At 51.4% G+C, this 27,734-nt stretch overlaps 5 protein-coding genes across 5 annotated transcripts; 3 read left to right on the top strand and 2 right to left on the bottom strand.

Annotated features, from left to right (window-relative positions):
• Nucleotides 1-25: 25 nt before the first annotated feature.
• VFPPC_00601 (involucrin repeat protein) lies at nucleotides 26-16,417 on the top strand (the record flags this gene model as incomplete). Its single annotated transcript, XM_022428182.1, has 2 exons — nucleotides 26-6,676; nucleotides 6,743-16,417. 2 exons carry the CDS (start codon nucleotides 26-28, stop codon nucleotides 16,415-16,417), a joined length of 16,326 nt encoding a protein of 5,441 aa, XP_022284682.1.
• A 732-nt stretch (nucleotides 16,418-17,149) lies between these two features.
• VFPPC_00600 (hypothetical protein) lies at nucleotides 17,150-19,207 on the bottom strand (the record flags this gene model as incomplete). The annotated part of the gene is made up of 1 exon (XM_018280589.1): nucleotides 17,150-19,207. One exon carries the CDS (start codon nucleotides 19,205-19,207, stop codon nucleotides 17,150-17,152), a length of 2,058 nt encoding a protein of 685 aa, XP_018148778.1.
• Nucleotides 19,208-20,268: 1,061 nt separating this feature from the next.
• On the top strand, nucleotides 20,269-22,255 carry VFPPC_00599 (glycosyltransferase family 20; the record flags this gene model as incomplete). The annotated part of the gene is made up of 3 exons (XM_018280588.2): nucleotides 20,269-20,286; nucleotides 20,356-20,628; nucleotides 20,690-22,255. 3 exons carry the CDS (start codon nucleotides 20,269-20,271, stop codon nucleotides 22,253-22,255), a joined length of 1,857 nt encoding a protein of 618 aa, XP_018148777.2.
• A 359-nt stretch (nucleotides 22,256-22,614) lies between these two features.
• On the bottom strand, nucleotides 22,615-24,326 carry VFPPC_00598 (arylsulfotransferase protein; the record flags this gene model as incomplete). Its single annotated transcript, XM_018280587.1, has 2 exons — nucleotides 22,615-23,814; nucleotides 23,895-24,326. 2 exons carry the CDS (start codon nucleotides 24,324-24,326, stop codon nucleotides 22,615-22,617), a joined length of 1,632 nt encoding a protein of 543 aa, XP_018148776.1.
• Nucleotides 24,327-26,475: 2,149 nt separating this feature from the next.
• On the top strand, nucleotides 26,476-27,630 carry VFPPC_00597 (hypothetical protein; the record flags this gene model as incomplete). The annotated part of the gene is made up of 1 exon (XM_018280586.1): nucleotides 26,476-27,630. The coding sequence occupies one exon, from the start codon at nucleotides 26,476-26,478 to the stop codon at nucleotides 27,628-27,630; it is 1,155 nt and encodes a 384-aa protein (XP_018148775.1).
• Between the last annotated feature and the right edge of the window lie 104 nt (nucleotides 27,631-27,734).

The raw sequence follows: 27,734 nt of genomic DNA, 5'->3' as shown, positions 1-27,734 counted from the left end.
TTCTCTGGCCGACCGAGCGGCAAACATGATGCGAGACTCCCGCCGTCGGAGCCCTGAGAGCTCCAGGAGGCGGAGGCGGGATCACAAGCGAGACTCACGGGAGAACCTCGCCTTTGTCCCGCCTCAACCCATGAATATACCAACGCAGTCATTTTCAGCTTATCCAGATTATCCTGAGCAATACCCGACACCCAGTGCGACTGCGACAAAGGGAGCACGCGGTGCGAACCCTCCAGACGGCGATAAAAGCCGAGATAGAGATGGAAATAGAGGCCGATATCGAGATCGAAACCAGGAGCAACTATGGGGACAGGAACAGGAACACACTGTTAGACAGAGAGCAGCTTCCGATAGCTCTGGCTCGCTCTCTTCGAGCTCTGTCGCATCGTCCCTCCTGGATATTTCAAGGCATTATCCCGTTCAGAGCCGCTTTGGAGGCATCTTCGGCACCTTTTTCAAAGCACCCTCAGAGCGCCGGGTTCGTCGCCGGAGGAGTGGCAGAACTAAGCAGCGCCGTGTTTTGTACTTTGGCAATTCGTCGTCGTCATCGGTCAATTCCGACATGGCCTACGGAACTGGATATATTCCCAAGGGCAAGAGCCGTGACTTCAACAAGCAGCGCACTACATCTGGAGGGTACTCGACACATGAGACCCGACATAGAGATGGAAGAGGCACTAATGAGTACGAAACGGCCGCCATCGCCGCCGCCGCTGGCTCCAGCCGACATGCCGGCGCCAAGAAGGACAAAACGGACGAGGAGATTCTAGCTCTCGGCCGTCAGCTCTCCGACTTTGCCAAAAAGCAGAATGAGCATGACCTGCGTTCATCGGGCAAAATTAAAGCAACCGGGCTCATGGCCGCCGCCGCCGCTGTCAACGAGGTCCGCAAAAAGAGACGGGATGCAAAGACTCGCGGCATTGCTACGTCTCGACCTCATGGTGACTACTCGGATTCAAGCGACGACTCAGACTGGGAGGACGCCTCTGACGATGAGGGCGGCTTTAGTGACGCCGAATCGGCACTGGCGTATGGTTCTGTCGTCTCACACGCGATCAGACCTACCAGATCTAGTGTAGCACCTGCAATGAGCGCTGCAGCGGGTGTTGCTTTGGGTGCTGGCGCGGCGTCTATAGCCGGCCGATCTGGGACATCGTCAAGACCTGCAGAGAGTCTCCCAGCTACCAATGTTAGAAAGAGCTCTGTCGTGGACCCTCGACTGTTTGGACCGTACAACTCCCTCAGGGGCATGATCAACACACCCTGCGGCTTCGGTGACAACCAACCCGCGGCTGACCACCACCAGTTCAACAAGCTGCGCCGTGCTGAGACCGAGCCAATTTACAAAGATTCCATGAAAAACGTGTACCCCATGCCGACTGCTGATCCGGGCAGATTCGATGCCGGCGCCTCCTCGGCCATCTCCTCTCGCCAAGACCTTCCTTATCGATCCCGCCCTGCCCCAATTCCTCTTCAACAACCCAGCCCGAAGGCGCCCGTGTCGTCCAAAGTTTACCAAGCTGAGAAGTTGGAGGAAGAGAGCCAGAAGCACTCGCGAACACGCTCAGATGAGACTGGAGTTGGTGCAGGTACGAAACTTACTGGTCTTGCTGCCGCAGCAGCCGCAGCAGTCGCACTCGCTTCCGACCGAAAGTCCAAGAGAGATTCTCGTAGAGAAGAGCGGAGATTGGAACGCAAAGATGGCGCCCAGGACACGAAGGCCTCCACACGTGCTACTGAATCTCGGGATGGAGATCGCGGCGATTACTCCAAGCGACGAGACAGAGACGCCGAGTCAGAAGTGAGTCGCAAATCAAAGAGAGACTCATATTCCTCAAAATATCAAGACGAACGCGATCACAAGCGACACTCGCGCTACGAAGAGGAAGAAACTCCTCGAAAGCGCCGTGAGACAAAGGTAGACCACTATCCCGAGGAAGAGTCGTCATCTCGCAGGTCTAAGCGAAGTGATCGTGGCGATCGTGACATCGATTCGAAGAGTGAGTTATCGCGGTCATCTCGAAGAGACAGCCGAAAATTTGATGATCGTGACGAGCGACGAAAGGATGAGAAGACCAGCTACGATCAGGCTGCTACTGTGACCACTCGTCAACCCGTGGATCCTTTCCAATTCCAGGTTGCTGAGAGCGCCCTCGGATCGTCCCTGGTTTCTGCTGCCACGGCTCCTGCTCGCCCATTGACACCCACAGTCGTGACAGTGGATCGTGAACCAAATTTTGACGAAGAACCGCCGCGCCTAGCCCAATCAGATACCAGGCTGAGCCGGAAGGACTCCTTTGAAATCGAGCGCATGGTGGAGGATTATAAGAGGGGGGCTCGCAGTCACCCCGACGGCCCAGACTCACGACGACATGATTATGAGGAACGAGAACACGAGGCACGAAACATTTACGAGGAGGCCAAGCAATCTACTGCCCCTGTTGCTGCCGCAGCAGTAGCATCCGCGATAGCGGTAGAGATGGCGCGATCAAGGGGCCACCGGGATGGATATACGGATGAAGGGTCTCGCGATTACACCCAGCCACGAAAAGACCCTGTGCAAGAGGAAGCAGACAGATACTACCGGGAGATGATAACTGCCGAGAGAATTGCTGCCGAGGAACAGCGATCCCGCAGCGCGTCTCCCAACCAGTCTGTGATCAACAAATACGAGGGTGGTGACCAAAAAGAAACCTACTCCATTGTTACGCCCCCGGAGATGGAGGACAAAACCTCGAAGCAGAGCCTCTTTGACGGTCCGGATGCAGATGTAAAAATCGACAACAAGATCTATCCCAAGGAACTACACAAATTCAGATCTACTGACACGTCCTTCAACCTGTTTACATCGCGAGATCCTTCTTGTGAACGGGAGCGACCGATGCTGAACCTTGTCTATCCAACTCCGGTGCCCAGTCGTCAACCCACTCCCAGCCTGTCTCGCGACTCGAGCGAAGTCGGTGAGCAGTCAGCTTCCACTGGAAGTGATCAGAACGTCGCCAACGATAACAAGAAGGAGGACGAAGCACAAGAAAGGGGTAAGAGTAAGGACAAGAAGAAGAAAAAGAAAAAGAAGTCCACATCAAAGGATGACTTCGCTGAGGATGGAGGCGAGGTTGCTTCTGGTGCTGCGTCCACTGTCTCATCTACCGCTAAATCTGTCACCTGGGGCGAGAACTCGATGAAGAGCTTTGAAGTTGAGAGCGCTGACTCTAGAAGTGATGCTGAGGCAACACGGGACAAGACCGAGTCGGGTGACAAGTCACGCCCTGTTCTCAGCAAAACAAGTCAGTGGGGAATCCTCGCTGCAGCCATCGCAGGGAGTAGTTCTGAGCCCGCCAATGAACCAGACGTCCCAGGATCACGATCCAAGAAGAAGGCAAGCTCGGATGTTGGTGTTGGCTACCGGGACAAGTCAGAAAGGGACATTGATGACTTGATGGACGATGCCAAGTCTGAACCTCCTATTCCGGGGCCAAAACCTGTGAGTCCAACTGCCGAGAAGATGCCGGGCGGTTATGCAGACGACATAGAGTTTGCAGCCACCCTCGCAGCTGGCCTCAAGGATACCGGATTCGACCCAAATATCGTCATTGATGATCCTGAATACCGCCGCCGAGATTCTCCACCCCGCACGAGTGATACCAATGGCGATGGTTGGAGTGGCTCGTCGTTTGCCGATGCTGTATCAGATATAACCTCGAAGCAAAAGGGCGTGTCTGAACCTGGATTCTTCTCCGAACCCGTCGACATGACTAGAGAAGACCCGACAGGACCGTCCGACGAATGGGTCGAGGCTCCCAAGAAGCTCAGCAAGAAGGAGAAGAAGAGGTTCGAAAAGGAAGCGAAAAGACAATCCATGGATATTGTGGAGCCTCTTGCCCCTGAACCATCTGAGGAGAACATTGCCGGCAAGTCTTTAGAGGAGAAGGATTTGTCTCGAGAGAATGACAATAAACCAAGAGAGACTGACAACGCTGAATGGGAGGACTCTGGCAAGAAGAAGAGGTCTAAGAAGGACCGCAAGAGCCGCGACTTTGAAGATGACACTTCCTCAAAGTTGTCCCGTACAGATTCGTTTGACAAATCTACTATTCGTGTTGTGGACCCGGATGATGACTGGGACATGCCCAAGAAATCCAAGTCCAAGTCCAAGTCCAAGAGAGACTCAGTTGGTTCTGAGGCTATCTCTCGATCTGCACCTGGCTCGGAGGTTGGTGAACGAGAAAGTAGTAGCAAACGCAGTTCTCGGTCGACCCCTGGTTCCGAAGTGGGCGAAAACGAATCTTCCGGCAAGCATAATGGCAAATCCAAGCGCCGAAGTGGCACAGACTTCGACGATTATGGAGACGATCCCCCAGATCGTAAAGGAGATCCTTGGGACGATCGCGATGTCAGCTCTGTAGTCTCCGAGGCTAGGGGCGACGAGCGTCGGCGGGAGAGACGAAGCAAGCGTTCATCATTGTACGACGATGACGACGCCAAGTCAGTTGCTTCTGCTCCCGGATCATCACGCAAAAGCAAGAGATCATCTCTCTATGAGGACGATGATGCAGCCAAATCGAGCGTTTCCCTACCTGGATCGCCTCGTCGTAGCAAGGATAAGGAGACCGAGAAGAGTGAAAAGAGATCAAGTGGCCTACTCGCTAGCATCTTCAAGACGGGCAGCAAAGACAGCAAAGATGATTCCAAGAAATTGGACAAGGAGTCTTTTTTAGATAATGCCGGCACCCTTGGCGCGGGTGTCGGCTTAGCGACTGTTGCTGCTGCTGTTGCCAGTGCCTCTCGCTCCAATGCCGCCCAGGCCTCCTTTGAGAAAGACCCTGACTCTCTCGAAGATGACAAACCCAAGAAGTCGGGAGGGTTAGAAGACTTTGACCCAGAGATTGCTCCTCGTGCAATCAAACCCGCAATTGATCCTCAATACGGGGACCTGCTTCCTTTGCCTCCAAGCGAACCAGGCAGTCCGAAGACCCCCCCCGAAGACCTGCCTGCCCTTCCGGATAGCCGCCCAGACACACCGCCTGAGGAACGCACCCTGAAGCGTGACTTTTTGACTCACCGCCGTCGTCGAAGTACACAAGATACGCCTATGAAGTCCCCCAGCAGCACAGCAATCCCAATTTCTCTCCGTCTCGGCCAGAGACACAGTGGTCCTCCCAGCTCGCCTAGCGCGTACCGGTCACCTCCAAGCGGCTCGCCGGTCACGACCCCCGAATCCTCCCGACGCTCAGCCCGGATTTCTTGGGATAGCAGTAAGGAAATTAAGCCTCTCTACCTTCTTGAGCACTCTCGGCAAGGCTCTGTTGATAATGTGCCGCAAATGGATCTACCTGAACTCCCACCTAGCGAACCAAGCGAGCCACCATCTCGAGAATCCCCTGCTCCTGGGTACGCCAACCTGTATACCGACGAAGATGTATCAAGCAGGGGCATCGGCCTCGACAACCTGGCTGATGTTGGTCTCCGGATTGATACAAGCTTAGCCTCGTCAGTTCCCATTGAAGATATTGCTGGCTCTCAAGAAACCACTCCCAAGGCTATTAGACGACCCGAGCTACCATTTGTGCCTGCCGACGAGCAAACTCCAGAGAAGACGACAATTGCCGACGAAGACCCTGCTCCTGTTGATTCCATGTCTAAAGATAGAAGTTCATACTTGCTCAATTCAGCGCCCTCTTCTACCAAATCGAATAAATCCACCAAGAGTGAGACCGGCATGGCCAGTCCACCTGAGTCTACCCCAACCAAACACCTTGCAGTGGAGAGCTCACTGGCCGACATTGCAGAGGACTTAACGTCTGCTGATGAGCACTTTTCCGACGCGCTGGAAGGACCTCACTCGGACACTTTTGAGGAAGCTCAGGACTGGTTCGATGATGTTCCTCCTTCCGAACCTGCCATTGTCGAGGAAGCTGTTGTAGAGTCAACACCAAAAGTTCCTCAACCAGCTGTCGCCGAAAATCCTGATCCAACCCTTGTCGATGATGATGCTGAATCAGAGGAATGGAAGGGCATGTCCGCCAAGGAAAAGAGAAAGGCCAAGAAGTCCCGCAAGAGCAAGGACCTGTCCCTCGCCGAGGCGGCTGTTGTAGGCTCTGCTGCAGCTACGACCGCAGTGGTCGCGCCGTTGTTGACCGAGGAGCCGAGCAATGTCGAAAATGTTGGCGAGCCTGCTAGCCCGCAGGTCGATTTCGAGCAACCGAAGAAGGGAAAGAAAGGGAAGAAGAATAAGAAAAAGTCCCTTTCCTTGCAGGATGATCTTGGAGACACACCATCTGTGCAGCCAACTGTGGACGAGACGACTCTAATTGCGGGCACTGACGCTCCTGAAGCGACGGAGACCGGGAACCTTGCTGCTATTGACACTTCGACCGATATAGCTCCGCCAGAAACTGCAGACCAAATAGCCGTCACCGACGACACACGGGTAAAACCACATATGGAGCCTATTGACACAATTGCTCACGAAGCGACCAAAGACGTCGGACGAGACGAGATCTCTGAAACGGTTATGGAGCCTGCTGAGGATACTTCTGTCGATCGTGCAGTAGCCGATGACGCCTGGGAAGCTCCTAGCAAGAAGAACAAGAAGAAGAAAAAGAAATCTAAAGATGCTTCTTCTTGGGACGTTGAACCGGCCATCGATCTCACATCCACGAAAGATTCTCGTGATGTTGGTCCTGGCTTAGCCACAGCAGGTGAAAGCGATGTAATGCCTCCTGCTGAAACTAGTTCGCAGCCCGAAGCTATTGAGGTACAAGACCTCACTCTCGATAAGGATACGCCTGTTGAGACTTCAACCGAGCTGGTTGCCTCTACTGAACCGGTCGTCTTTGCTGAACCAACTGCCTCTGCTGAGCCCGTCGCTTCTACTTATACGGCCGGCTCTACCGAGCCTGCAGCCTTTGCAGAGAACAATGCTGCTGAAACAGCACTGGAAGTGGACGCACTCCCCACTGAGCAACCTACCGTTCCCGACCCTGAAGAGTTGTGGTCTGCACCATCCTCTAAGAAAGACAAGAAGAAGAAGAAAAAGCAGGGTCTTCAGGTGGACGAACCTTTGCCTGTGGAATGGGAGCTACAACCTGAGCCAGCTCTCAGTATCGAGCAATCTGAGAATTCCAAGACGGAACCAGACCTAGCCACGGAGCCAGCCGCAGAGTCAGTCATGGGACCAGTCACGGAGTATACTGCCAAGGATCCTCTAGCACTTGATCAAGTCACTGAACCAGCCGAACCCGAACCCGAGCCTGAGTTTACTTCTGTTTCTTCTAAGGGTAAGAAAAAGAAGAAGAAGAACAAGCAGGTTGAGGAACCTTTACCGGTCGAGGCGACTTCAGAACCCACTGCGTCTTCAGAGTTGCAGCCCACAACAGAGACGACACATGATCACTCAATTGACATAGAAAACCCGGCAACTGGGGACTCCGTGCCAACCTCCCAGGAAGTTGTAGAGGCTGTGGAAGCCAGTGAGGCAGAATTCGCACCTGTATCAAAGAGCAAGAAGAAAAAGAAGAAGGGCAGGCAGGCAGATGACAGTCCACTAGTGGATCAAGAGGCCGAAACATCAGTCATCGTGGATGAGCAGTCAAAATTGGAAACCGCAGAGGAGTCGACTCAAGCTAACCAGCAAACCACGGAGCCTGCCGAGGCTGGAGAGGACGAGTTTTCCCCAGTGTCAAGGGGCAAGAAAAAGAAGAAGAAAAGCAAGAGCGCACAAATTGATGATTCTTTGCCAGTCGACAAGGGGCTTGATACTTCCGCAACTCTAGAAGAGCGACCTTCATCACTTGAGGGCGTTGTCGCTGAGGAATCCTTGATGGCTGAAGGAGCTGAAGCTGGCGTCGCGGAGAAAACTCCCGTCACTGAAGAACCTCCCGTCGTTGAGCAGGTGATTTCTACGAGTGAAGATATTTCCAAAGAAGAATCCGGGACTACGTTCCAGGATACTACCGAACCAGACTTTGAGCCTGCCTCAAAGGGTAAGAAGAAAAACAAGAAGAAGAAGAGCAAGCAGCTTGATGAAGATTTGCCGTTGGATAAGACGCTTGAACTTACGGCTACAACCAATGATCAGCGATCCACGACCATCCTCCCTGATCAAACTTTCACAGATGAGCCTTCATCGACTGAGAACACCTCTGGAACCAGAGAACCAATTCTTACCACGCGAGATCCTGTCGAGGCAGGAGATGCAGATTTTGAACCAGTCAGCACGGATGACAAACAGAAGAAGGTTCTCTATTTAGACGAAGCTTCGCCAGCAGACACTCCGCCAGAAGAACATTCAGTTCTCGCCGAACAAATTGAATCCATCGAGCCTGTGGTTGATTCAACACCGGATGGAAATTCTCCAGCAACTGAGGTATCTCTTTATCCCCAAGCAACGACTGAGGCCACTGAAGACGACTTTGCTCCCGTTACGAAAGGAAAGAAAAAGAAGAAAGATAAGAGAAAGTCTGTTCAGTGGGAGGACACCGCTCCTGTGACTACTTCTGAAAGTCCAGATGTCGCTTCGGATGCCCTAGTCTTAGGTTCCTCTGTCACTCCAGAGCCTTTGACGATCGATAAGGCCGACGAATTACAACCAGCAGAGCAGTCTCGATCTCTGGACGCCCAGGTCCCTGAACCGCTCTTCTCGCAAGGTGACGCGCCTCTTGAGCTTACGCTGGATGACACTACGAGCGTTGAGCCAACTCAGCTAGAGGGCAAGACACTCGGAGATGTAGCTATGGAAGACTCCTGGACTGAGACGGTTTCTACTAAAAAGAAGGGCAAAAAAACCAAGACAGGCCAAGCCAATGTTTGGGATCTTTTGGAAGAGAAACCTGGCGGAGACATTACACCTGATCCTGTATCTACTCTTGTTGACAAGGAGCACATCAATGAATCTCAAGAGGAGCCGGTCAGTGAAATTGCCACTGAGGTCCCACGCGAAATGGAAGACACCAAGGCTGCAGAGATACCACAGGAAGCACAAGCTGAGGATGAATGGGCTACTCCTGCTAGCAACAAGAAGTCCAAGAAGAAGAAAAAGGGTAGTAAATCGGCCTCAATTTCAAACCCAGAGCCGGCGACTGAAACCCAGGTGGACACAGCGGAGCCTGCTTTAATAACGGAGGAACCTGCCGCCATCGAAGAGACCCAGCCTGCAGTTGAGCCGGAGCCTGCCGCCCCAATCCTAGCAGAAAATGAAGAAGAGTGGCCGCAAGCTATAGGCAAAAAGGGCAAGAAGAAGAAGCGCCAGAGTTTGACTGCGGAGCCAGTCCCAGAGGGTTTGGCGTCCACTGAACCTCCAACTGAGTCGTCAAATCCCCGAGAAGATACTCCAGACGTGACTGCAACCGCAGTCGACCATGAACTTGAATTTGAGGTCCCGAAGAAGGGAAAAAAGAGCAAGAAAAAGAAGAACTCTCTCGCTTTTGAATATGGAGAATCAGGCTCTGGTGTTGAGGCAGATTCTGCGGCACAACCTCCTCAGCAGTCAGCCATAAGCAATGAGACTTCCTTGTCGGAAAACCTGCTAGCTGAGCCCGAAGTGAACGCAGCAGACAAAGCACGGACTGACGTAATCGTTGGTCATGAACAACCTGCATCGGAAGACAACTCTGGCGTCGACAAGCCTTTGGATGATGCTGTCCTCCCCGATACTTCTAAGAGTGCGGGAATTGCTGAAGGGGGCCTTCCCGAGTCCCTGGTTTCAGGTGATGACACCTTTGTACCTGCGAAACTCTCCAAGAAGGATAGAAAGATGAAGAAAAAGCAAGCAACCATGGAGGCCGCCGCTCAGCAATCTGTAGGAGAACCGTCACCAGAGCCAGCAGTCGCTGCTGGTGATGCCTCTGCTGAAGCACTTTGCCTCACGGGCACGATGGACAGTCCTGTAGGCGCAACCGAAACGCTTGCAAAAACGCCCAGGGCCGGCCAAATCGAGGAAACGGAAGCCATTCCTGAAGACTTGTGGGGTGGGTTCAGCCTGAAGCCTAAAAAGGACAAGAAGAAGAAGAAAACTAAAGATACGGAATTTGAGAAAGCACAGGAACCCGAACCCATCCCCGAGACGGACCTCGCCGCGGAGCCAATCCAGGAATCGTCGTCAATGGATAGTGCTAAACCTGTAACCGACCTGAAGGCTGCAACAACTTTCGAATCTGAGCGGTCTTTGGAGCCGGAGTCAACCAACGACGATGGGACGGTCAAGGATCAAGAGGAGGCTGGTAAGGCTGATGACAATGATGAATGGGCTGCTGGAACGTCGAGAAAGGAGAAGAAGAAGCAGAAGCAGAAAGCGAAGGATTTGGGAATGGAGGCTGATGTGAGCTCAAAGGCTGTTGAGGAGACATTCGTCTCAGACGATGTCAAGACAACAAAGGCGGAGGAAGTGGGCGATGACTCTTGGACTGATACGATGTCAAAGAAAGACAAGAAGAAGAAGAACAAGAAGGCCAAGCAGGGCTCTCAGTATGATTATCCCCCTCCGCAAAGCACCCCCATTCAGGACGCCAACGACATCTATGATGCTGCTGCACGACCAGAGGCCGAACAAGTTGACCCCTTGGAGCTTGCAACTACAGCGCAGAATACTGGCGACACCGAAAGGAGTGATGCAGCACCTTGTGATGTTACCTTTGAGTCCCACCAAAAATCCGCGGATGTGCAGCAGGAGTCCCAAGAATCCAAGGATATCACAATGACAGAGGATCAATCACCACAATCTGAGCCGGAGATTGCCGAGAGTTCTGCTCCTATAACCCCACAACACGACACCACTGTCCTGGATCCATCTGCTCAGCCAAGCGGCGATCGTCAAGTGCCAGTGGGTAAGGATGAGCTTGTGGATGATGAATGGTCAATACCAGATTCTGGCAAAAAGAGGAAGGGCAAGCAAAACAAGAAAAGCAAAGTTGACTTCATGCCCTGGGATGAACCCAATCCAGACGTCTCTGCGCAACCTGTCGAGAAAAAGTCTACCTCTGAAGGAGCCAAAGCTGCATTTGAGTCAGATCAGCCCCCAGGGGAGTTTGTCGAACCCCGCATGACTGATAGAGACTCAGAAATGATGATGGCGACTTCTGAGGGAGCTGAACCGACTGAATTTTCGACCGAACCTGTTGTGGTAAAAGATGCTCCAGCTACGGTGGAATTGCCCTCTGATTTACCGATATCCATGGCACAGCATGCTTCCCCTTCCAACCAGGATGAGAGTAACCCGGAAGGCAATATCTATGACAGCGCCATGGAGAGAAAGTTGTCTAAGAAAGAAAAGAAGAGAAAGAAGCAGCTGGGCCTAGTGGATCAATCGTACGGCGAAACTCCAGATACAGATTTAAGAGACAGCACTGCTGTTGAGTTGTCGGAGGCTGTGTCAACCACCAATTTTGAGCCTTCAAAACATGCCCCCCTTGCGAAGGAAACCAGCACTGAGCCTGATGAATGGCTGGGGGCTAAAAAGTCCAAAAAAGACAAGAAGAAGGCTGCCAAGGCTGCACTGGCCACTTCTGTACTGACCGCCGCGGCGGCGGCGGCGTCTACAAAAGACTCAACTAAGAACCTTGAGGCAGAAGACCGTCAAATTCCCAGAGAAGAACCGATACAGTTTGAAGGTGGCAGCTCATGGGCCGACGAAATGGAAGACGTAGCGCCAATTATTCCAGCTGAATCAGACACTGCCGTTGTCGCAACGCCTAAAGACGACGAGTTCGGCTTCACCACGTCGGCCAAATCGAAGAAAGGAAAAAAGGCAAAAAACAAGGCGAAGGACTCGTCTGTTGATGAATATCGTACCCCTGAGGCAACACCAGCTGCTGAGCCAGTCCAAACAGCAACTCAGGATACACCAGAAGCCGCCGTAGATGAACCACTCAATGTTGCAGAGACTGTTGAAGAAGATGAATGGGCAATGCCTTCAAAGAAGAAGGGGAAGAAGGGCAAAAAGAGCAAACCAAACAGCGGAACAATCACTCCAGCCGACACAACAAACCCCCCCGAGTCTACAATTCTGCAAGTGGCGCTAGAGGACCCAGGAGAACCTGCTGAACCCGCTATTCCGTCCGAACCGGGCGAAGGTGACACTGCAGTAACAGAGACAGAACCTCCGGCCAAGAACGATCTTGTTGACGAGTGGGCGTTACCCTCAAAGAAGAAGGGCAAGAAGGGGAAGAAGGGCCAATCTAGAAGCGGGATCCTGACCCCTGAAGAATCTCAGCCAGCTGGAGCAGCACAGGAGAGCCTCGATACCGAGAAAGAAACAGTTCCTATTGAGACGGAGCATGCTGAATGGGACACGAAAGTCGCTGAACCTTCATCTGTTGTTGATATGGAGGAAGAATGGGCTTTGCCATCCAAGAAGAAAGGCAAGAAGGGCAAGAAAGACAAGTCAGAGCGTGGCACAATTACTCCAGCCAATGAGCCTAGCATATCACCGGACCAGCAACAGGAAACAGTACCGACCGCGATTACCGAAGAGGATCCTCGCGATACAATCCCAGGAGACGAGGTGTCTCGAGCAGATGTTGCTGTTCCCGATGAATTTCCCAGAGCCCTTGACCCGGAGCAGCCACCACACTCAATGGACAACGATGATACAGAGGGTTGGGGCCTTACGGTGAAGAAGAAGAAAGGCAAGAAGAACAAAAGTGGAAGTGGCTCTATGACACCCACAGCGCCTCCTGACATCTCTGAAGAACCCACCACGGATAAGCCTTTTGCAGCTGAAGAGGTGAACCTTGTTCAGGAGGACCCTGCTATGACCGCTCTCCCTGAGGTAGTGGGAGCTCCCCAGTCTGTTGACGTAGAAGATGAGTGGGCTGTGCCGACCAAGAAAAAGAAAGACAGAGGCAAAAAGTCCAAGTCTATACCGCTCGCTGCTCTGGATGAGCCCTTAACTATGACATCAGAGGCAGAGACCGGCCCGGCTGGGGAGCGTGGCCTTTCCGCCATGGAGGTAGACGATACAACCTCCGCAGAGAACGTTGATTGGAGACAAGAAGAAGGCAAACCTGAAGAAAGAGACATTGACACTAGTCTGGATACTTCAGCCGTGCAGAACGCCGATGATGGAAATGGTCCTGTCTCGATGCCAGAGCCTTCTATGAAGGATATTATGGCGGAGGCGAACGCTGAAGCCGCTTCGGCGGCACCCATGAGCAGGAAGTCCAAAAAGGATAAGAAACGCAAATCGAGCCAAATTGTTGCGCTGGACTCTCCTCAAAACGAAATTGGCGGAGGTGAGCAGGACCCTTCTATTGCAGAGGTGCACGTAGAAGACGCTGCCAACGACGAATGGCCCGATAACCTCTCTATCCCGAAATCTAAGAAACAAAGGAACAAGAAGGCCGCTGAATCTCCCGCTGAGCCGTTCGAGGACATTCTGATCGACAAGAATGTTACGCCCATGGATGAAAGCCGGCAGGCGGAAGCTGATTCTGCTGAGCATGACCGTCACATGGGAGAAACTCGGTCGGATCGAGGCCCTGGTGATTCTGTCAAGGATGATGATGGACGCAAGAGTAAATCAGAAGCATCAACGACTGAAGCACTAGCAACCGCAGGTGCAGTCGCTGGCGGTGTAGCCTTACTAGCTGAAAAGTTTGGAGGTGGCAAGAAGAAGAAGGGCAAGGGGAGGCAAAAGAAGATTTTGGACAAGAGACAGCCGCAGCAAGATGATATGTTTGATGACCCGGCATTATGGGAGGGAGCAGACAAGAAAGCCTTGGATGATGGAAAGGATGCGGAATTGCACGAGGACTTTTGGGGTGGTGCAGCAGACAGTGAGGAGAAGCACGAAGAGAAGGAGGAGAACAAAGGTGTGGAATTGCTGGGAGCGACGAGCGCTAAGGAAACGAAACACGGTTTGCCCACTCCGATGAGCGGAAGCTTTACAGAATCTGATGGAGGGTGGGCGGAAACGGCTCAGCATGGAGTGCCCCTCGACGATGAGTTTGCAGAGAGCCCGATTCTGGGACGTGGTGAGGCTGCTCCGATGATGACGAAGGAGCCCGTCGGTCTGCTACGCCGATCAACCGATGTTGGCGAGCCAGTTGGTGGACTGCTCAAAGAGAGATCTGAACCCGAGCCGATGATTCGAAGCCTGAGTTCCGAATCCGACTTTAGACGGTCCCCGACGAGAGGTCTGCCCGCTGTTCAAGAAGTCCCCGAAGCGGAAGCAATCGCAGCCGAGTACAACTGGCCCACGCCTGAGATGAATCGCGACAGCGGCTTTGCAGCTGAATCGCCTCACCCACGACGCCGCCGTAGTTCAGGAATCCAGGACGAACAGCAAAGAGATAGCGGTGTTCACACAGACGACTACGGGGATGACAAGATGCAGACACCTGACGTGTCTGGGGAGAAGAGGACCCGACGCTCGCCATTTGCAACTCCAGTCTTACAGGAGCCAGAGGCTTCGGCCGCTACGCCGGAGCCGGAAAAGAAGATAAGCAGAAAGGCTACGAAGGGCTACGGTGAGGTTGCTTCTAGGGGAGGCATTGCCGCTGCAACCGCGGGAGCAGGACTTGCAGCCAACGCAGCTCTGTCTCAGGATACGCCAGAGCGGCGCAGCGTCAGCGACAATACGTACAATTATGCATCAGGATCAGCATCATCAACAAAAGCTTCTCATGAGAGCCATGATGGCCGAAATGCCCCTCCACGGGCCGATCCAGTGGCGCGCCGATCAGTGTCCAACACCAGCCTCTCCCGCCAGCGGACACCAGAGCCGCTCAAGTTGCGGCCTGAAAGCCCAGGCATCACCGGACTCCAAGGCATCAAGCGGTCCACCCCAACCCCCCCACTTCGGCGCATCGACAAGCGCATGAGCGGCGACCTGCGAGCTCTTCGTCAACAAAGAAGCTCCAGCTCTACAACACCCACACCTACGGCATCTGACACTCAGGTGCTGCCGCCGCCTGTCGCCAACGAAAGTCGTGTCCGCTCCAAGGGCGAGGAAAAGGGCATGGCTGACGTCTACGATGGCTATGGCGAGGGTCGCATCGGCTCGCCGCGATCGCCCACTCGTCCTCATAGCATGCGCCGTCGCCAAAGCATGCAAGTACTCGAACTCGAATCCAAGGTTGAGCAGCTCATCGCCGAGAATCGTATGTTGACCGAGGCACGTACCCATGCCGAACAAAATCTGAGCCAAAAAGCCGCCAGCGTCCTCTCTGAGCGTGACTCCGAAATCGAATCGCTCAAACAATCGCTGCAATTCTTGCACAACGAGGTCGCCCGTCTGACAGAGGTCAACGAAGGCCTCACAAGCGCCAATGCGGAGCTGGCCAGCAAGGACAATGGCCGCTTTACCGACATGACCCGCGAGTTGAACGAGGCTCGAGGCGCACATACCACATTTACACAATCGTTGCAAGACAAGGACGCTGAGATTGCAGACCTCCGCGCCCAGCTAGAAGCCGCCAAACAACAAATCCGCGAGATGCAGCGCAAGATCCTCGAGTCCAAAGCTGGTGATTCCGAATTCCTCAACATCAAAGACGAAGACTACTTTGACCACCGGTGTCAGCAGCTCTGCTCGCATGTACAGCAATGGGTATTGCGCTTCTCCAAGTTTTCCGACATGCGCGCCTGCCGCCTCACCAGCGAAATCAACGACGAGAAGACAATTGATCGTCTGGACAATGCTATCTTGGATGGAACCGATGTCGACACCTATCTTCGAGACCGTGTCAAGCGCCGGGACATCTTTATGTCCATGACCATGAATATGATTTGGGAATTTGTTTTCACTAGGTACCTGTTCGGCATGGACCGAGAACAACGCCAAAAGCTCAAATCACTTGAGAAGCTTTTGACGGATGTTGGGCCTCCAAAGGCCGTCCGCCAGTGGCGAGCTGTCACGCTGACCCTTCTTTCCAAGAGAAGCAGCTTCAGGGACCAGCGCGATTTGGACACAGAAGCCGTGGTCCAAGCCGTCTTCCAGACTCTCTGCAAGATACTTCCCCCGCCTTCCAACCTTGAGGGACAAATTCAGTCACAGTTGCGCAGAGTGATGCACGAAGCAGTAGACCTGTCTGTGGAAATGCGTACCCAGCGAGCTGAATACATGATGCTGCCGCCACTGCAGCCTGAATATGACGCGGATGGTGAATTAGCAGCTACCGTGTCGTTTGACGCCGCCATGATGAACGAACGAAGCGGCAACGCTAACAAGACCAACGAGGAACTCGAAGCGCAAGGTGCTGTCGTTCGAATTGTTCTCTTTCCCCTTGTCGTCAAGCGAGGGGATGATGATGGAAGTGGAGAAGACAAGATTGTTGTCTGCCCGGCACAAGTACTCATTGCCCGCGATGACAGAAGCAGACGCCATTACACTCCTTCCAGCGAAGCCGGCGGCGCATCTCTAGGCGCACCCAGCCACATCAGCCTGGCGATGGAATCTGTTGGCCAAGCCGAGCCTTGAGCTAAAAGGGGCCATCACCCTGTGGGCAACTAGCTCAAGTGACACGAAATCCTTTTTCACATTATGGGAAAGCATGTTTAGAGGGAGGGAATCAATCGTATTTGCAAGAAGCATATAGGGGCAATTATCGGCCGTTTTATTTCTCTGTTTTATTTTGCATCTTTCTTTTTGTAAAGGGGAATGACGACAATACAGGTGCCGGCACGGAAGGGGACATGATGGTTTTAAAAGCGATACAGGAATGGCTTTTTTTCTTGGTTTACGATATCCTGTGACATTTTTTATTTCCCCTGTGTCTTACTTTACTTTGATTTAATCCGTGGCTACGGCTTTCATCCTATCCTGTCTATGATTCTGCTTTGTTTTTGGATTTAGCTTAGCGGATTTTGTCGCTGGTACGGTTGTATTCATGTGTAGTTTAGCAACGATTGTTTTCCTTTGGTATGCCTTTGGGCCGAATACATGTTTTGGTTCTTGTTTCATTAACATGGCAATTTGTGAATGTGAATGTGAATGAACCATGACAAGAGATACGGCGACACTGCATGTGTAGAACTAGTTAGAGTTAAAAGTTCTTAAAGTCGGATGGATACATATCATCAATAGTTCACAATGGTTTTGTACTTGGTCATTCTATGGATGCAATACATTTAATACTACAGCCCAAATGCTAAAAGTTATATACGCTCGGCCAGCAAGGCCCATTTGGTATCTTTACAAGTCTCTTGGAATCTAAAGCTTGTCTGGACCTTCCCATCCAGTTTGTGCTCGCCACCCATTTAGCGCCTCAGCAGCTCTCTTTGCTTCGTCTACCCCATGGTACTGAGATACCATGGTCAACAGCCACTCCATGCGAGCTGTGTTTCCTGTTCCTCCAACCTCTAGATCCCGAGAAAGATGGTGTGCCAAGTGGGCAAGCATCGGTGATGAGACTCCGTTTGTCAGGGTTCCTTGGTGGGAGATGCATTTCCCGATGTTGCGTAAAATTTGGCGGCTGTTGAGGTGCGGTGCTTCCAAGAACCACAGGGCCATTTTTTCTAAAAGTTGCGTCTTCGCTCTTGTTTCCTCAGGTGTGGCGCGGTTGTTGGAGTTGTACCAGTGGTCGCAGTTGAGGACGTGCCAGACACGTATGGGCCGGATTTTGGGATCCTTGATCATTTGCTCCATATACTTGGCCCATAAGGTCCAACTCCAGTTTGGGCGTCTGAAATGCGGTTGGCGTCTTGGGATCGAGTCGAATATTTCGAGGGCTTGCCGGTGGTTGTCGCATGCAGAAGCAAGTGCTGGCAGGATGTGTCTTTCGGAATTGCGAGAAGGATTGGCTGTCAAGCTTCGCACAACGGTATCAAAGTGTCTGATGCGACTCAGAACGTCGCACATCTCTCGTAATCCGACATCCTTATTCCCAAACGCCATAATATATGTCACTAAAGCGGTCCATCGCTGGTCCATGGAAATGTATGGCGACTCCGCAAGCTGTTTGGTCGCCTCGTCATCCAGTGCACCAATGGCGCTTAATCTGGACATCAAGATCCGCCACAGCTGCTGGCCCTGCAACTGGGTGAATTTACCAATGCAAGCATAAAAATTCCGGATGAATTCGCCGGTGGTTACATTGGCGTCGTGAGCCGTAATTGCTAGCCATGCGAATCGCATCCGTTTGATTGTCTCCGGAGCACAATCCTGCTCAAGGAGAAACATCCTCATACTATCGTCAAGCTCACGTCGTTGCTCTGTGTTCAGCGAGGCAAGCGATCGACCGAATCTGGCGGCTCGAAGAGACCAATTGGCAAAGCGACTCGGTCGGTTGGCTTGAGCAGCAACAAATGTGCTAGTCAGGTTATGTATTTGCCCCATTGGTATGAGCTCTTTGACAGAGGACGGCAGAACGTTCATGATGCTCCAGAAAAGCTGAACATGATGATTTTCGCTGCCGCCGTCAGCACAGATCCTACCGAGGAAGGCTAGCCAAAGGTCATGGGCAACGGACCCAGGACTCTGCTTCTGGGCATCCACCAGGGCGTATAGAATTGAGCGTCGAATCGTGGCGCGTATCTTGTTTGCTGTCTCCGTTGAGGGAAGACGGGCTTCCGCGGCTGAGTCCAGGGGGTCTAAGGCGGCCAGCATGGTATTGACAGACATGTCTCCTCGCATAATTCTCCGGCGAAATGACTGTCGACATGTTTTTGTTAAATTGTTTAGAGTACCGACGTCGACCATCTTAAAATTGCATATACTCGATCGAAATGCGATGATTTCTTCAGGGAGGTACGCTAACGGGTCCGGTTCCTCCAAAATTGAGTTCGGAACGACGACAGTTTCGGCAACTGAGTTGACTGCTAGAGCTTCCGTGAAAACAGTCCCGGTCAAAGACTCTGCTTTGGGAAGTGATATGGAGGGGCCTGTAGCTGAGAGAGAGCTCTCCAGCCACCCGACAAAACGGTTGACCATACTGGACACGCTGATTTGGTCTCGCTTATTACGTCGGTATTCTTGGGTAGTGGGCGCTTCCCATTGCACTGTAGTGGGTGGGACGTCAAACTGCCAGATGGATGGAAAGGGATGAGTCGTTGGTAACGCGCCGGTCATGTGTCGTTTTGCGGCTCGACGGCGGCTTTCAAGGGGTCCCGCGTGCGAGCTTATTCGGCGACATGATTTCGCTACAGCTAGCTGGTACTGTTCAATGGCCTGCAGGAGCACGGCATCGGTGACCCAGATGCCAACATTGGACGCCTTGCCAGTGCATCGTGGCCCGGTGCGCCGGCGAAATGCCGGCGACCGCACAGGCATTAGGCAAGACTGGCCAAAAATTTGTCGAAATATCGACTCCCTATGGCTGCATCTCAAACGTCAGTTCGCATTGGGTCGTCGCGATGTCGTTGGGGGGGTATGAAGCTGTCACGGGGGTGTGGTATGGTTTTGCTTTACGAGCCTCGAGCTGTCTTGTCAATGTCAATTGGAACACCGGCTGACGAGTGAAGTTCGGCAGCCGGCAAAATTGATATTCCGGTTCGAAGGCTCAGCAAGGCCAGTCCCACTCTCCTTGATCTCCTTGGTGGGCACAGTGGTGGGTCACTGACCGAGGTGAAGCTGTTCGTTATTCTTCCAGGACAGCATCAACCCTTGGTTCAACGATCTGAATACCAACTATTTCTTTGCAACGCAGAAAATTTAGGAAAGAAAATGTTTGACACTCAATCGCCTATCCAAGATGGTACCTATTTTACAACCTGTTACAATGTGACGTATTCGACAATTGAACGCTTCTCCTAGTGTCTATTTCATGGAAACCACGTTGACCCTCTGGTCTGTCATTTGAATCGCCTTGGTTGAAGCTCCTTATGTGTGCACATGGAGTGTACGAATGGCTTTTGTTTGCCCGCCATTCGAGAACCCTTGTACTTCAGAGATGAAATGCAATGAGCAAAGCGATTATTGACTTTGCAACCCTACGCCTACTTGCCACGTCGGAGAAAATGGTCCGGTGACAGATCGAATCGACATGGTCATCTCCACGTCAGCCAGCTAAGCAACGGCCTATGGGCAACTCAGGTTGGACGACGTGTTCCGCCGTACAAGCCACTATTCTGCAACTTCAAATAGAAACGGCGACAGTCCTTTGGCAATGGACAATGACATCACGGTGGCCATGGCCCTGACGGGAGCACCCATCAAAACATGGCAACATGCCGCCACCAAGGTGACTCTATATACCATTCCACGACCAGCATCGTTCGGGAAGCCCAGTTTGATTCACTTATACTAAAACTTCCACCTTATTAGAGGAAAGTCACCATCTGGTTCTTGGTGAGCCAATTGTTCAAAGGACCCCATGTAACGGTGTGTCTGGCATGACTGAGATCAGTATGGTTCGTCATACCAGCAATACATCAATTGTTGCAATTGAAACACGTCAACTAACTTTACCATCCATATAGTCTCTACCAAGACCAAATGGCCCAATCCGAAGCGAAACTCATCTACCTCCCCATGAACGCCAATCGGTTGTGCAAGTACCCGTAACACCTGGCGTAGCCATAGGGACGTATGATGAAGACTATTTTGACAGGAATACCCGTCAAAGCCCAAAGGCTGCGTCCAGTCGAAAAGCAGTTCGTGGCACAACTAAACCTTTGCCAGCTGACGGGAATATAATATCTGTCACTTTCACCGTCCCTCACGTTTTGGAATATCGCCAAGGTTCAGACTGGGTGGGTAAACAAACTATAACAAATCTATTCCAAGCCGAAGCTGACGTAGGAATCACGTTAGGAATTGCACCGCTGCTATCATCGCTCTGCATTATTGGATGCTCTGCATTACCTCTCTTCAGACAGTCCTCGCAACCACACCGTTGTGGCATGGACCGGTGAGATTCGGCACGGTTCTGACAGCAATGACGATACAAAACCCGACGATGAACCGCCTGTAGTACCGTCATCAACCTCTATTGCCCTGGGAGGCAACGCAAATGTTCAAACAGGCAAGTCGGGCCAAGTCAGCGTAGCGTACGATGACCAGCTACGGCTTGAGCGCCAGCTGTGCGAAGACGAACTCAACATCGTCCCTGTCTGGCTTGCAGACGAAACCGACATTACGGAGGAAGGAATAAAACTCCAGGACCAATCGAAGTGGAGACGATATGCCGAGCACGACCTTTGTGCCTTGCTTCACTACAAGCAGCACCCGCCCACGGAAGCATACAAGGAGGGAACGAGGTGGGCGGACTATTTTCGAATGAACCGGCTCTTCGCGGAGAAAGTACTTGAAGCGTACCAACCTGGAGACACTGTACTAATCCATGACTACTACTTGATGCTGTTGCCGCAGTTCCTTCGCGAGCGGTATCCAGACATCAGCATTGCCTTTTACCTCCACACGCCCTTCCCTTCTAGCGAGTTGGTTCGTTGTCTAAGCAGACGACGGGATATTCTTGAAGGCATGCTTGGCTCTGATCTTATTGCCTTTCAGTCATTTCAATATGCGCAACATTTTGCAAATTCTTGCGCTCGGATTCTTGGCGCAGAAGCCTCACCCAACGCTGTTAAGGTGGCATCGAGACGAGTTCAGATTGAGGTGATACCTGTAGGAATAAACGTTTCCAACATTCATTCACTTGCGTGGACCGCCTCAGTTACAGAAAAGTGTTCATCACTAAGAAAACAGCACAAAGGCAAGTCGATTATCGTGGCATACGACCCCAAGGACAGACTTGGAGGCGTGGACAAGAAATTACTCGCATTTGACCGTTTCCTTGACCTGTATCCGGACTTCCAAAATCGAGTCGTTCTCCTCCAAGTGATTAGCCAAACCACAATGGAAGAAGATGATACCGAGGACTCGAAGTACGCCAGCAGTGTCAACGAGCTAGTCTCAGACATCAACCGCAAGTACGGCTCGCTTGAAAACATGCCAATTCAGCTACACTCTCAGAGCCTCACCATTGACGAATACTTTGCTCTGCTGCGTTCCGGGGACGTTGCACTGTTCACGAGTGTTCGCGACGGGATGAGCACGACGAGCTTGGAGTTCGTGGTTTGTCAACAGAATGCGCATGGCCCGACAATCATCTCTGAGTTTAGCGGAACGGCGAGTAGCCTGGAGGAGGCGATTCACATCAACCCTTGGGATACGGTTGGTGTCGCGGATCAGATCTACGAGGCGCTGAATATGTCGGAGGAGGAGCGACAAACGATGCACGCAGCACTGTACAGACGAGTCACCGAGTATGATGTTGGGTATTGGGTTTCAACTATGCTACGCTGTTTGAAAGGGGCTGCTGGTTCTCCGGCCCAAAGGTATCAGGCGGTGGGTGGACTTCCAGTTGTGAGCGAGTAGGCTGATACAAAAGATGAGGGAGCTAGGCGTTTCAAAAGTATAGAACAGTATAAAGTTGAATTACCAAGTCTTTCTTTTTCTTACATCCGCTCTTGAAATGGAACAACACGTTGTTGCTGTTGAGGGCCACATTCTATTCCAACACATTCCGCATATGGTTGAAGGTAGCATAATGCACGTTGAAGAGGCTGTAGGCTAATATACCCATGGCACGATCCTCCATGCCTTGACCTTAACCATTCTGAGCAAATTCTTACCACCCTTTAATCACATCATTTCAGGAACTCGATTTTACTGGTCAAGGACACATCAAATCGAAGTTGAAAAAGAATAATTTACATTACAAAATATCGGTCTGTCTATGTCTTCCTAACGTCAAATATCCGCCAAAACGCAAATCTGCGAAAGTACAGCACGATGCTCGCCAAAAGAGCAAAGGCTATCAACATGTTGTGCCCCTGTCCCGAGTTTCTCATGCCCATCAGAGATGCCCTACTTGAATGGGGACATCCTTTATGTTTAACGTGCTTCGAAACTGCCGCAGACTTGGACAGAAACTTCCGCTTTCTATCCAGGGCAACAACGCGCAGGTATTCCTCGGTATGTCGAGGCAGCTGGATCCTTGTCTCATAGCCCTCTTTAACCACCATCAAGTGGTCGATGAATAGATCGCCGTCCTGTCTTGGGCCGCTTTGCAGGACCCAGGCGTCGGCTTCGGTGGCTCCGTTCCAGCTTACATAGACGGCTTTCTCTTCTGGGCGGACTTCAAGTTCTGGGGTTGTATTCGGATGCCCTGACCATTGGTGCTTTGAGATTCGATAGTTTGCCATCCAGCTTGGCTGGAATCTGGCGGTGGGAAAGTGTGTTTCGCAGAGAGTTTCTGCGCTATTGGAGAACTCAATTGCTGTGGATTGATGCTCCCCGGTAGCTAGGATGGTGCCGTCTAAGAATTGAAATGTGTCAAGGGAAGAAGGTAGCCTTTTGGGAGCATCAAAGGCTTTAATGAGAGTGGCAGTCTTGTTCTGCACGTCGAGCTGAACCAGCATTGCGGCAGGTAGAGCCTTGTGGTTTGTATTCGTAGGATGATTGTTTGTGATCAATAATGTCGTGTTATCATGCCAACTTGCGCGGTGGCTGTCTGAGAATAAAGTTGCCACTCCGGATAGATCTTGGAACTCATATGCGTTACCGCCAAGTTTCCAGATTGGTCGGCCGTTTTTTCCACTCAAGCAGATGATGGTGTTGCGAGTAGATATTACATAGTTTCCTTCGACATCCTTGTCAACGCTTTGGATAGGAAACGAGTTTGCCTTTGCTGTGAGACTGGCCATGTAGTGTTGTGAGGCGCGCCATTCAAACAAGAGTTGGTTATACTCCAAGCTAATCTCCTGAAATATAGTATCAAACTTGTCTCCTTTTCCATGGCCTTGGCCATCTATTGGCACTTGGCTGACTGTAACTAGTGCAGTCCCAGCCTTGGTAAAGTGCAGTCCGGATAGATGACCAGCGACGATGCCGACAGCCCTGAACGATTTGTGGATTGTATAAGAGCTATCCAGCTTTACGACCATATGATGCCCTTAGCCAAGATTTCCAATACAAGTTTCGAGCGAATGTTGGTGAACAAGGGTTAACTTACCATCGTATATGCATCTACACTACCAGCTACCCCGTTGCCGCTCAGAAAGGTAATGAAGTTCTGTTGATTCACGTTGTGTACTTGGAAATCCCTAGAATTATGAAACTCTGACTGTGATGGCATCCAAACAAGATGGCCATCATTGTCGAAAACCATCAGGCCACAGGCATCCGATCTGCGACGAGACTCGACGAAAAGCAAGTTTTCGCTACATTGGTCATGTTTCTGAACAACGTTTGGCCTGCTTGCTTCTTGGTGGCAAGTCTGGCAAAGCGAAAACGGACTGAAGCCGTGTTTTCCCCAGTCATACCAGCTGGATAACTTGAAGTATGGTCGTTGTCCGTAGACTGAAGCGCTGCCGTGAAGGAAGAGAACGAAGCAGACGCTTACGAATATCGACCACCGGCAGAGCAGCACCCGCATGGTAGTCATCTTGTTTCGGGGACTCGTCTTGGAAGCAGCATTATTGTGTAAAGACTGTTTTAGCCCAGCTCAAAGACAAAGACAGTTGTTATGGCTGATGGGATGACATTTGTAAACATAGTCGAGTACGAAGTATGCTTGGTGCCGCCGGAATCAAGACTAATGGCTACGGGCAGAGTCAATGAGACCATTGGAACCTACAAAGAGACCAGACTCGTCGGTGGCCCCCTTTTTTCGTGCTCACGGATGTTTCACTCTGTTGGTTGTGCCCATGTTGCTTCATAGCCAATTGGACTTTTTGGAGTGAATACAACCGGAACTTCGTAACCGCTGGCCATCAAAATCGGACACTCCGTATCCTATGACCGTCAAACCATTGCTTGCCACGTTAGTATGCGGCCTTTTACAATACGAATTAGGCTGAGCCTCATTCCAAACTGTCTCTTTGTGATAATGAAGCGGGCTCCGTTGGATGGGTTTGGCTCGCAAGGTCCATCAGGCGCTGCCTCGCTGCGTGCCACTAACCGTGCGTGCCTTCGTTCCAATTTCATATGGAGAATTTCACCTGCTTTACAGAGATAATGATCTCATTATATTTGACTGACATTATGCCAAAGGTAGTAATAATTATCCTCGTGGATGGCACATTGGTCTGGGGAAGGGCCGTGTTCCCACTGGGGCACGCAGGATGAAAAATCTGCATTGTGTCGTATCAATTGCTATTTATGACCTGTAATATAACCTGGTGGTCTGTGTATTATGTCAAATGTTACCATTGACTCATCTCAATATCCATAGTACGGATTCCAAAGGAGTACAAGACGCCGTGTAACAACCCGATAGGATGACCAACTGCCGAATGTACCGTCCCTTTATGGAGTATGTAGCGAAAAGAAGGGAACGTTTAACATCAGAGCCTACGCGCATTTGTTAGTGTCTATCCTGCTGGTAACATTACTGACTTGTCTCCGAATCTACCTAAAGTTGGCGCAGCAATAGACACAGATATCTTGAGTCTTGCGCATGCCGCGGATAATCTCAAAGGCCACACCGGACAAGTTACCATGTATTGAACGAAATCTGCAGTGGAAATGCTACTTTCCAACAATGAGAAGATCCCATACCTTTGGGACGGTCATTTCGGTTACATGTTGGTCCGTGATGAGCAGCCAGCGCGTAGTTGAGGTGGCTGGTGCTGGTATCGAGCCACCATCTAGAATCTACTCGGCGTAATTTAATCCAATCGCGCGTTCCAATACGGTGTTTCCGCGGTAGCACTTTTTCAATTTGAATCTAGTTACCAGGGTCTATATCTGGTGTTGGAATAGAGATTGATCCCGTATATTATACCGTATATTGTCTTGTACAAGATGTATGACAGGCGTTTTCAACACGGTACTGGGCACGATGTTCAAATGTCGATAATGTACAATGCGCTAATGCGATACGCCATGTTGGTAACTTAAATTAGTTTATGTTTATACACTGAAAGAATATGCTGAAGAAAGTTCACTTAAACCGGGCATGTTATACTTGCCAAATATCCACAACCACAATTATGCCTGGTTCTATGAGCCTCGTTTCCTTTCCATTCACCAACACATTGTATAATCTGAGCGTACTAATGCTGTTGATACACCGATGTTGTCACCGCCACTGCTACCCCTACTGCTAGGGTTTAATGAGGCTACCCATGTAACAAGGGGGATCGAGGGTCATGGCCCTCATCCTCAAGATCCTGGTGGTCACGATATTGACCCTAGTGGTTCTCAAACTATCGGTGTTATTCCTAATGGTTTTGGTGATTCTGGAGATACTGAAGGTGCTACTGTGGGTTTACTGCAGCCCTGGTAGTTGGCATGATGCCAGTCTTGATCCTGACGAGCTTCAAAGCGTGAACAGTTCTGATCCCAATCCTGATGCTACTTACAACCCAGATCCTAATGGCCATGATAGTTTGAAGGAGAGCAATAGATCCTGTTAATACTCATATCCAATGCGTTTGATGTCTATATAAACAGTTCAAGATATCTCCAAGATGAAGAAAATCATAAGATCATCAGGAACTTCAAGTCCATCTTGATACACACAGCCTCTACACTATTATATACAATACTTCCTTTCTTTGACGCTTCAGTATAAGTCGCTGACCGTCAAGATGAGAATCTCAAACACCGTGTTCGCCCTTGGTGTCATACACTCCGTCCATGGCAGCCCCGTCGGAGCTCGTGATGAGGAGATGGCTGCCGCCAAGGCACCACCCAAGATCATTTCAGGCCTCTATGGCACCGGCTCTGCTCTGGCAGCAGTTGTAGTCCATGACACTAATGGCAAAGAATCATGGAGGTGGACTTCCAATGACGCTCAGAATCAGGGTATCCCCGGAGACCTTCTGGCCTGCATCAAGAGAAACTACGCTGTGCCAGAGGTCAAATGGGCAAACGGAGGCAAGAGCATCCTCACCATCTTCAATGGTGCAGCTCTCATGATCAACTACTTGCCTGGAAATGCTCAGGACAAGAAGATCAAGTTTGGCACCTGCGTCAACCGAGGAGACTTGGGTAACACCCACAGCCTCGAGCTCGTGCCGAACAACAAGATCGCCATTGCGACAACCTCAGACCGCTTGGATGGAAACATCCAGGTCTTTGATATTGGACGAGGCTTACAAGCCTTCGGAAACCCAGTTGAGAAACTTGACCGGATCCCCGGTGTCCACGGCCTTGTCTGGGATAAACAGAGCAACATGCTCTGGGCTTCGGGCAGCGATCTGGCACCAAACGGCAAGCAGCCTTCCGCCAGCACTCTGAACGCATACGCATACAATAATGGAAGATTCCAGGCCAAGCCCGTCCACGAGTTTAAAGTCAGCGCTCCTATCAAGCTCACCACGGAATGGGCCAACACCCAGTACAGCGGCTGGTGGGACGGTGGTCACGATCTCACGCCCGTGCCTAACCAGCGCAAGCTCCTCATCTCCACTGATGTGGACGTCCATGTCTTTGACATCCCCTCTAAGAAGTTTGAACACGGAGACGCTGTGGTGAAGAAGCACTTGCAAGGATTCCAGCCTGTTGATAAGCGTGTTGGGAGCAATGGCCAGTCGCTGCCTCGTTCTGACATCAAGTGTCTTAGTTTGGATGGCAGTGGTAACGCCATTTACATCCAGGCTAAGTGGAAGGATGTTACTTCGCACCAGATCAACTGGCTGTCCGGTGGAAAGCTCCAGAAGGCTCAGCGATATGCTCAGGAAGTGTACCGCTCTCGCTGGTTCCAGGGCATCCCAGGCTGGCCTGCGGCCACCAGCAATTAGTTTGTTCACCTGAAGCGGTCAGTAAATGCTCTTTTGTTTTCTTGTTTATAGAGAGGTAGCATCCTGGAGATCTACCAAGGGGTTTGTTGCTGCTGTGTCCTGCT

The sequence above is a fragment of the Pochonia chlamydosporia genome, chromosome 1 (genome assembly GCF_001653235.2).
Source record: "Pochonia chlamydosporia 170 chromosome 1, whole genome shotgun sequence".
In the NCBI taxonomy this organism is placed as follows: Eukaryota; Fungi; Ascomycota; class Sordariomycetes; order Hypocreales; family Clavicipitaceae; genus Pochonia; species Pochonia chlamydosporia.
This window is presented reverse-complemented; position numbering and strand designations above follow the sequence as displayed.